Below are 9951 nucleotides of genomic sequence, written 5' to 3' on the forward strand. Positions count from 1 at the left end.
CTCCATCTCCTCCCCCTGGAGGCATCTCCAAGGCTTCCTGCCCCTCCCGCCCCGTCCCTGGATCTCCGGGGCTCCCTCCCCCCCGTCCCCGTCCCCGGTGGCCGCGGTCCCTGCCCGGGTTGTCCCGCGGTACCTGGCAGACGAGCGGGAAGAGCCGGGGGGCGATGTGGTAGCCGTCCAGGCCCAGGGGGACGACGGCCGCCAGGGCCAAGGTGCAGCCCACGGCCGTCATGTTGTTGAGGTTGGGCTGCGAGTTCTGGATGTACCTGCGGGGGACACCCCCGTCAGGACACCCCCGTCAGGACACCCCCGTCAGGACACCCCCGTCAGGACACCCGGCCCCAGGGACCCGCCCCGACGCCCACCACGGGGACCTCAGGAACCTTCAGCAGCACCAACTGGGAGATGGAGCTGAGGAACCTTCCCAACCACCTTCAAGGTGGAGCTGAGGAACCTTCAGAGCAGGTGGGACTTGAGGGACCTTCACCACCACCCTGAAGATGAAGCTGAGGAACCTTCCCCTCCACCTTCAAGATGAAGCTGAGGAACCTTCCCCACCACCTTCAAGGTGGAGCTGAGGAACCTTCTCCACCACCTTCAGAGCAGTTTGGACTTGAAGAACCTTCCCCACCACCTTGAAGATGGAGCTGAGGAACCTTCATCACCACCTTGAAGATGGAGCTGAGGAACCTTCATCAGCACCAACTGGGAGATGGAGCTGAGGAACCTTCCCAACCACCTTCAAGATGGAGCTGAGGGACCTTCAGAGCAGCTTCAAGGTGGAGCTGAGGGACCTTCAGAGCAGCTTCAAGGTGAAGCTGAGGAACCTTCATCAGCACCAAGAAGATGGAGCTGAGGAACCTTCATCAGCACCAAGAAGATGGAGCTGAGGAACCTTCATCACCACCTTGCAGATGGAGCTGAGGAACCTTCATCAGCACCAAGAAGATGGAGCTGAGGAACCTTCAGCAGCACCAAGAAGATGGAGCTGAGGAACCTTCATCACCACCTTGCAGATGGAGCTGAGGAACCTTCATCAGCACCAAGAAGATGGAGCTGAGGAACCTTCAGCAGCACCAAGAAAATGGAGCTGAGGAACCTTCATCACCACCTTCAAGATGGAGCTGAGGAACCTCCATCAGCACCAAGAAGATGGAGCTGAGGAACCTTCATCAGCACCAGCTTCAAGATGGAGCTGAGGAACCTTCCCCACCACCTTGCAGATGGAGCTGAGGGACCTTCATCAGCACCAAGAAGATGGAGCTGAGGAACCTTCAGAGCAGTTTGGACTTAAGGAACCTTCCCCGCCACCTTGAAGATGGAGCTGAGGGACCTTCAGAACCACCTTGAAGATGGAGCTGAGGGACCTTCAGAGCAGTTTGGACTTGAGGGGCCTTCACCACCACCCCGAAGATGAAGCTGAGGAACCTTCCTCTCCATCTTCAAGGTGGAGCTGAGGGACCTTCATCAGCAGCTTCAAGATGGAGCTGAGGAACCTTCCCAACCACCTTGAAGATGGAGCTGAGGAACCTTCCCCACCACCTTCAAGATGGAGCTGAGGAACCTTCATCACCACCTTGAAGATGGAGCTGAGGAACCTTCATCAGCACCAACTGGGAGATGGAGCTGAGGAACCTTCCCAACCACCTTGAAGACGGAGCTGAGGGACCTTCAGAGCAGTTGGGACTTGAGGAACCTTCCCCACCAGCTTCAAGATGGAGCTGAGGAACCTTCATCACCAGCTTCAAGGTGGAGCTGAGGAACCTTCCTTCACCACCTTGAAGATGGAGCTGAGGAACCTTCCCCTCCATCTTCAAGATGGAGCTGAGGAACCTTCCACCCCCACCACCTTGATGATGGAGCTGAGGAACCTTCATCACCAGCTCCAAGGTGGAGCGGAGGAACCTTCAGAGCAGTTTGGACTTGAGGGACCTTCACCACCACCCTGAAGATGAAGCTGAGGAACCTTCCCCTCCACCTTCAAGATGGAGCTGAGGGACCTTCAGAGCAGCTTCAAGGTGGAGCTGAGGGACCTTCAGAGCAGCTTCAAGGTGGAGCTGAGGGACCTTCAGAGCAGCTTCAAGGTGGAGCTGAGGGACCTTCAGAGCAGCTTCAAGGTGGAGCTGAGGGACCTTCAGAGCAGCTTCAAGGTGGAGCTGAGGGACCTTCAGAGCAGCTTCAAGGTGGAGCTGAGGGACCTTCAGAGCAGCTTCAAGGTGAAGCTGAGGAACCTTCATCAGCACCAAGAAGATGGAGCTGAGGACCCTCCAGAGCAGGTGGGACCTCCCGCGCCTTCCCTGCCCCCGGCGCTGCCCCGGTGGCCCCACTGACCGCACGTGCCCGTTGTAGATGTTGAAGGCCAGGCAGACGATGGCCAGGAGGATGCCCAGCGAGGCCAACACGGACACCGAGATGAAGAGCTTCTGCGACAGGAACCGGAAGGTGGTGATCACCTTGGTGTAGTCGGCCGGGGGGGCGCCTCCTGCGGGACCCGAGAACCTCCACGTTGGACCTGGGGGACCTTCTCCGGGTGGGGTTGTCCCCGTTGTCTCCATCCCACCCCACCCCACGAGCTCCTCACCGATCCACTTGTCGTTGTTGTACCACGAGAGGTTGTCCTTGGTGCTGTCGTAGTAGCCGATCTTCTTGTAGACGCCGCCTGCGAAGCCACCAGAGATACCTGGGGTGGAGGAGCGCAGCCCGGCCCAGCCCGGGGACCCACCCCTCGTGGAGATGGAGGTCGCCGTGGACCTCAGGAGGTCGCCATGGACTCCTGGAGGTCACTATGGAGCTCTGAAGGTCACTATGCAGCTCTGGGGGTCATTATGGAGCCTCTGGTGGTCACCATGGATCACTGGGGGTCATGGTGGAACCCTGGAGGTCACCAGGGGCCTCTGGTGGTCACCATGGGCCTCTGGAGGTCACCATGGGCCTCTGGTGGTCACCAGGGAGCTCTGGTGGTCATTATGGGCCTCTGGTGGTCACCATGGGCCCCTGGAGGTCACCAGGGAGCTCTGGGGGTCACCAGGGAGCTCTGGGGCCCATTATGGAGCCTCTGGTGGTCACCATGGATCTCTGGGGGTCATGGTGGAACCCTGGAGGTCACCATGGGCCTCTGGAGGTCACCAGGGAGCTCTGGAGGTTATTATGGGCCTCTGGTGGTCACCATGGGCCCCTGGAGGTCACCAGGGAGCTCTGGTGGTCATGGTGGGCCTCTGGAGGTCACCATGGACTCCTGGAGGTCATTATGGGCCCCTGGAGGTCATCTTGGAGCCCTGGAGGTCACTATAGGCCTCTGGAGGTCACCGTGGGCCCCTGGAGGCCACCGTGGAGCCCTGGAGGTCACACCCTCTTCTTCTCCTCCCTTGTCCTCCAAACCTTCTCCTGGTGACCTCCCTCCACCCCCCCCCAGAGCAGCTGAGGACCAAGGAGGTTGGAGAAAGGTCTCGTTCCCCACCCCGGGAGGCTCTGAGGGGGTCGCTGGGAGCAAGGTGGGGACGGTGGCCACCTAGGACGGGTCCCCAGGGACCTTCGCTCACCTTGGAGCTGCTCGATGAGCGTCCAGGCCATGCGGGACCCGCTGGCGTCGAAGACAACGTGGCCCTGGGGGGAGAGGGAGGTCAGGGACCTTCTCAGGGGGCGAGAAGGTCTTCTGGGGGGGGTGGGGGGGGACGCTGGGGCTGGGGAACCCTCGGTAGATGCCTTCAAGGGGGCTCCAGCAGCACCTTGAGGGTGGAGGAGGTGAGGGACCTTCAGAACCAGCTTCAGGAGGAGCTGAGGGACCTTCAGAACCACCTTGATGATGGAGCTGAGGGACCTTCAGAACCACCTCGAAGATGGAGCTGAGGGACCTTCAGAACCACCTCGAAGATGGAGCTGAGGGACCTTCAGAACCACCTTGAAGACGGAGCTGAGGGACCTTCAGAACCACCTTGAAGATGGAGCTGAGGGACCTTCAGAACCACCTTGAAGATGGAGCTGAGGGACCTTCAGAACCACCTTGATGATGGAGCTGGAGTTGAAGGAGCCGAGGGACCTTCACTCATGGAGTTGAAGGAGCTGAGGGACCTTCACTCCCTGGAGAAGAAGGAGCTGAGGGACCTTCTCCAGACCCACCGAGACGCCCTCAAAGGCCGAGGAGTTGAGGGCCCTGTAGATCTCGTCCGTGATGTTCTTGTTGTTGTAGTTGAAGTCCTCGAGGCGCAGCCCCTTCTTGACCAGCTCCGTCGAGGTCTTGTTGAGGGCCAAGGCCAAGGCCCAGATGGCGTCGTAGGCCAAGGGGGCCTCCTGGAACCCCCCGGTCTCCTCCGGGTTCTTCCCCAGCCTCTTCTGGAGCTTCTCGATGAACTCCTGGGACGTCTGCGGGGGGAGAAGACAACGAGGTTGAGCTCCGTGGGATGGAGAAGGACCTCCTGGAGGTCCATGGGATGCTCCTGGAGGTCCATAGGGTGGTAGAAGGACCTCCCGGAGGCCCACAGGATGGAGAAGAACCTCCTGGAGCTCCATAGGATGGTAGAAGGACCTCCTCGAGGTCCATAGGATGCTCCTGGAGGTCCATAGGATGCTCCTGGAGGTCCATAGGATGGTAGAAAGACCTCCTGGAGGTCCATAGGATGGAGTGGGACCTCCTGGAGCTCCATAGGATGGTGCAGGACCTCCTCGAGGTCCATAGGATGGTGCAGGACCTCCTCGAGGTCCATAGGATGGTGCAGGACCTCCTCGAGGTCCATAGGATGGTAGAAGGACCTCCTGGAGGCACATAGGATGGTACAAGGACCTGCTGGAGGTCCATAGGATGCTCCTGGAGCTTCAGAGGATGTTGGAAAGACCTCCTGGAGGTCCATAGGATGGAGTAGGACCTCCTCGAGGTCCATAGGATGCTCCTGGAGCTCCATAGGATGGTAGAAAGACCTCCTGGAGGTCCATAGGATGGTAGAAAGACCTTCTGGAGGCCCATAGGATGCTCCTGGAGGTTCATAGGATAGAGTAGGACCTCCTGGAGGCCCATGGGATGTTCCTGGAGGTCCATGGGATGGAGAAGAACCTCCTGGAGGTCCACAGGATGCTTCAGGAGGCCCATAGGATAGAGTAGGACCTCCTAGAGGTCCATGGGATGCTCCTGGAGGTCCATAGGATGGTAGAAGGACCTCCTGGAGGCCCGTAGGATGCTCCTGGAGGCCCATAGCATAGAGTAGGACCTCCTAGAGGTCCATGGGATGCTCCTGGAGGCCCATGGGATGGAGAAGAACCTCCTGGAGGCCCATAGGATGCTTCAGGAGGCCCATAGGATGCTCCATGAGGTTCATAGGGTAGAGTAGGACCTCCTGGAGGCCCATGGGATGCTCCTGGAGGTCCATGGGATAGAGTAGGACCTCCTGGAGGTCCATAGGATGCTCCTGGAGGCCCATGGGATAGAGTAGGACCTCCTGGAGGTCCATAGGATGCTCCTGGAGGCCCATAGGATAGAGTAGGACCTCCTGGAGGTCCATAGGATGCTCCTGAAGGCCCATAGGATAGAGTAGGACCTCCTAGAGGCCCATGGGATGCTCCTGGAGGCCCATAGCATAGAGTAGGACCTCCTGGAGGCCCATGGGATGCTCCTGGAGGCCCATAGCATAGAGTAGGACCTCCTGGAGGTCCACAGGATGCTCCTGGAGGCCCATAGCATAGAGTAGGACCTCCTAGAGGTCCATGGGATGCTCCTGGAGGCCCATGGGATGGAGAAGAACCTCCTGGAGGCCCATAGGATGCTTCAGGAGGCCCATAGGATGCTCCTGGAGATTCATAGGATAGAGTAGGACCTCCTGGAGGCCCATGGGATGCTCCTGGAGGCCCATGGGATAGAGTAGGACCTCCTGGAGGTCCATAGGATGCTCCTGGAGGCCCATAGGATGCTCCTGGAGGCCCATAGGATGCTCCTGGAGGCCCATAGGATGCTCCTGGAGGCCCATAGGATGGTAGAAGGACCTCCTGGAGGCCCATAGGATGCTCCTGGAGGCCCATAGGATAGAGTAGGACCTCCTGGAGGTCCATAGGATGCTCCTGGAGGCCCACGGGACGGAGAAGGAGCTCCCGGAGGCGCCCCAGGCGCGTCCCTCACCATGTTGGAGATGCTGCGGGTGTTCTCGGGGTTGAGCATCACGATCTCGGTGGTGACGTGACCCTCGACGGCCTCGGCCATCTCGGCCTCGGTGCAGTTGATCGCCGGGTCCTTGATGCGGAACCAGTTGTCGGCGTACCAGCCGATGAGGAACCACACGTACTTCTTGCCGTAGAGCTTCTCCTTGTAGACCTGGAGAGGACGCGGAGGCCACTCACCCTCCTCGTGTCCCTCTGTCCATCCAGGAGAACCTCATTCCACCCCCTCGACCTCCTCGTGTCCCTCTGTCCATCCAGGAGAACCTCATTCCACCCCCTCGACCTCCTCGTGTCCCTCTGTCCATCCAGGAGAACCTCATTCCACCCCCTCCACCTCCTCGTGTCCCTCTGTCCACCCAGGAGAACCTCATTCCACCCCCTCGACCTCCTCGTGTCCCTCTGTCCATCCAGAACCTCATTCCACCCCCTCGAACTCCTCGTGTCCCTCTGTCCATCCAGGAGAACCTCATTCCATCCCCTCGACCTCCTCGTGTCCCTCTGTCCATCCAGAACCTCATTCCATCCCCTCGACCTCCTCGTGTCCCTCTGTCCATCCAGGAGAACCTCATTCCACCCCCTCCACCTCCTCGTGTCCCTCTGTCCATCCAGGAGAACCTCATTCCATCCCCTCGACCTCCTCGTGTCCCTCTGTCCATCCAGAACCTCATTCCATCCCCTCGACCTCCTCGTGTCCCTCTGTCCATCCAGACCCTCATTCCACCTTCTCTTCTCCTTCCCCCCGAGGTCCTCACCTCGCAGAAGACCTTCCGAGCTTCGGTCTCGTAGAAGAGCCCCACGATGATCCGAGCGTCCTGGCGCTGTGGGGACATGGATCACCTCGAGGTGGATCTTCTCCAAGCCCCTGGGTCCATCCCACCGTCCTCCTTCCCCTCGAGGTCCTCAGGAGGACCTCAACGCGGCCTCTGAGCTCCCGAGCGGATCTTCTCCACCTCCTGGAGCTCTGGAGGTGGCCCTGGTCCCTTTGGGATGGAGGCGGCGGCTCCGCCTTCACCCCGAGGAGGTCCAGGAGGTGGTGGGGGGGAGGACCTGGGGGCCTCACCTTGAGGTTGCGGACGGGGGCGGCCGGGTCGGAGAAGAAGCTCTGACGGAAGGTGATCTCCAAGCCGGCTTCCTTCACCCGCTGGTCCAGGTCATCCAGGGTCTGGGGGGGCAGCAAGATGGGGTGGGGAGCATCTAGACGGGCTTTGAGGGCATCAAGGAGGGGTTGGGGGCACCTAGACGGGCTTTGAGGGCATCTAGGAGGGGTTGGGGGCACCTAGACGGGCTTTGAGGGCATCAAGGAGGGGTTGGGGGCACCTAGACGGGCTTTGAGGGCATCTAGGAGGGGTTGGGGGCATCTAGACGGGCTTTGAGGGCATCAAGGAGGGGTTGGGGGCATCTAGACGGGCTTTGAGGGCATCAAGGAGGGGTTGGGGGCATCAAGGAGGGGTTGAAGGTATCAAGATGGGCTTTGAGGGCATCTAGGAGGGGGTGAAGGTATCAAGGAGGGGTTGGAGGCATCTAGATGGGCTTTGAGGGCATCAAGGAGGCATTGGTGGGCATCAAGGAGGGGTTGGGGGCATCAAGGAGGGGTTGGGGGCATCAAGGAGGGGTTTGAGGGGCATCTAGATGGGCTTTGAGGGCATCAAGGAGGGTTTGGAGGCATCTAGATGGACTTTGAGGGCATCTAGGAGGGGTTGAAGGTATCAAGGAGGGGTTGGAGGCATCTAGATGGGCTTTGAGGGCATCAAGGAGGCATTGGTGGGCATCAAGGAGGGGTTTGAGGGGCATCTAGATGGGCTTTGAGGGCATCAAGGAGGGTTTGGAGGCATCTAGATGGACTTTGAGGGCATCTAGGAGGGGTTGAAGGTATCAAGGAGGGGTTGCGGGTCATCTAGATGGGCTTTGAGGGCATCAGGGAGGGGTTGAAGGTGTCTAGATGGGCTTTGAGGGCATCTAGGAGGGGTTGAAGGTATCAGGAGGGGGTTGAGGTCCCTAGGATGGGGCTTTGAGGGCATCTAGGAGGGGTTGAAGGTATCAGGAGGGGGTTGAGGTCCCCAGGATGGGGTTTTGAGGGCATCTAGGAGGGGTTGAGGTCCCTAGGATGGGGCTTTGAGGGCATCTAGGAGGGGTTGAAGGTATCAGGAGGGGGTTGAGGTCCCCAGGATGGGGTTTTGAGGGCATCTAGGAGGGGTTGAAGGTATCAGGAAGGGGTTGAGGTCCCCGGGATGGGTCGGGGTGGTCCCGTACCGAGGTGAAGACCTCCGTGCTCTGCTGGATGGTGGCGATCTTGGTCCAGCCCCACTTCTTGAAGAGCTGGACGCGGGTGGGGTTGTGCAGGGTGGCCGAGGGGTGGGTGCGGAAGAAGGTCGGGAAGCGCTGCCGGTTGGAGAGCGCGGGGGAGCTGGAGCCGTACGACAGCTGGGGGGACAAGACGGGACATCCCACCGGCCCCCCAGGACCTGGGGACGGAGCCCGAGAGACCCCAGGGAGGAGGAACGAGGACGTGGGGATGGATCCTCACCACGAGGAGGTGGGGATGGACCTAGGGATGAGGGGATGAAGGTTCCTGGAGGTGAGGAGGACGTGGGGATGGACCCCAGGGATGAGGAGTAGGACGTGGGGATGGATCCTCACCACGAGGAGGTGGGCATGTACCCTAGGGATGAGGGGATGAAGGTTCCTAGGGTGATGATGAAGGTTCCTAGAGGTGAGGAGGACGTGGGGATGGACCCTAGAGATGAGGAGGAGGACGTAGGGATGGATCCTCACCACGAGGAGGTGGGGATGGACCCTAGGAATGAGGGGATGATGGTTCCTGGAGGTCAGGAGGACGTGGGGATGGACCCCAGGGGTGAGGAGGAGGACGTAGGGATGGATCCTCACCACGAGGAGGTGGGGATGGACCCTACGGATGAGGGGATGATGGTTCCTGGAAGTGAGGAGGACGTGGGGTTGGACCCCAGGGTTGATGAGGAGGACGTGGGGATGGATCCTCACCACGAGGAGGTGGGGATGGACCCTAAGAATGAGGGGATGAAGGTTCCTAGAGGTGAGGAAGATGTGGGGAGGGGCCCCAGGGTGGTGGGGAGGGTCCCTCGGGGTGGTGGGGACGTGGGGCTGGGTCCTCACCACGATGAGGTTCCACATCCGAGCGGCTTCGGCCACCAGGGTGGAGACGCTGCTGCACCCGGGCATGAGGATGATCTTGATGGGGTCGTTGTAGAGGAGCTCGTAGAGGTACTTGGTGGCCTGGCCGGGGTCACACTGCAGGGGGGGACATCGAGAGGTGAGGAGGACATGGAGATGGAGATGGACCCCAGGGACATCAAGGAGGGGGCGAGGACCATGAGACACCCCCTGTCCTCCCAGTTCCTCCCAGTATAAACCAGTTCCCACCCCAAAACCCCATCCTGAAGCGCCTTCTGCTTGGGTTGAAGGCATCTAAGGGGGGTTCGGGATGGGGGGACAGTGGGGTTGGGGGACAGGGACATCAAGGAGGGGGCGAGCACCATGAGACACCCCCTTGCATCCCAGTTCCTCCCAGTATAAACCAGTTCCCACCCCAAAACCCCATCCTGAAGCGTCTTCTGCTTGGGTTGAAGGCATCTAAGGGGGCTTCGGGATGGGGTGGGATGGGGGGACAGGGACATCCTAGAGGTGAGGAGGACATGGAGATGGAGATGGACCCCAGGGACATCAAGGAGGGGGTAAGGACCATGAGACACCCCCTTGCATCCCAGTTCCTCCCAGTATAAACCAGTTCCCACCCCAAAACACCATCCTGAAGCGCCTTCTGCTTGGGTTGGAGGC

The 9951-nt window shown here is 60.1% G+C and overlaps 2 protein-coding genes across 2 annotated transcripts in view; both read right to left on the reverse strand.

Moving 5' to 3' along the window:
• The window catches only part of GABBR1 (gamma-aminobutyric acid type B receptor subunit 1), an 83600-nt gene extending 73853 nt beyond the window's left edge, over positions 1 to 9747 (reverse strand). The window contains exons 1-11 of the mRNA XM_069881922.1: positions 9703 to 9747; positions 9271 to 9405; positions 8389 to 8559; positions 7199 to 7300; positions 6891 to 6956; positions 6101 to 6292; positions 4117 to 4359; positions 3540 to 3603; positions 2582 to 2659; positions 2332 to 2482; positions 134 to 266 (exon numbers count right to left, since the gene is read on the reverse strand). Of these exons, the coding sequence (XP_069738023.1) occupies positions 134 to 266; positions 2332 to 2482; positions 2582 to 2659; positions 3540 to 3603; positions 4117 to 4359; positions 6101 to 6292; positions 6891 to 6956; positions 7199 to 7300; positions 8389 to 8559; positions 9271 to 9405; positions 9703 to 9747 (1380 nt within the window). The remainder of the gene's footprint in view (positions 1 to 133; positions 267 to 2331; positions 2483 to 2581; positions 2660 to 3539; positions 3604 to 4116; positions 4360 to 6100; positions 6293 to 6890; positions 6957 to 7198; positions 7301 to 8388; positions 8560 to 9270; positions 9406 to 9702) is intronic.
• Positions 1 to 9951, reverse strand: part of LOC138734342 (zinc finger protein 585A-like) — a 352271-nt gene that overhangs the window by 157212 nt on the left and 185108 nt on the right. The window lies entirely within an intron of this gene.

Source organism: Phaenicophaeus curvirostris, unplaced genomic scaffold (assembly GCF_032191515.1).
Source record: "Phaenicophaeus curvirostris isolate KB17595 unplaced genomic scaffold, BPBGC_Pcur_1.0 scaffold_73, whole genome shotgun sequence".
Taxonomy (NCBI): Eukaryota; Metazoa; Chordata; class Aves; order Cuculiformes; family Cuculidae; genus Phaenicophaeus; species Phaenicophaeus curvirostris.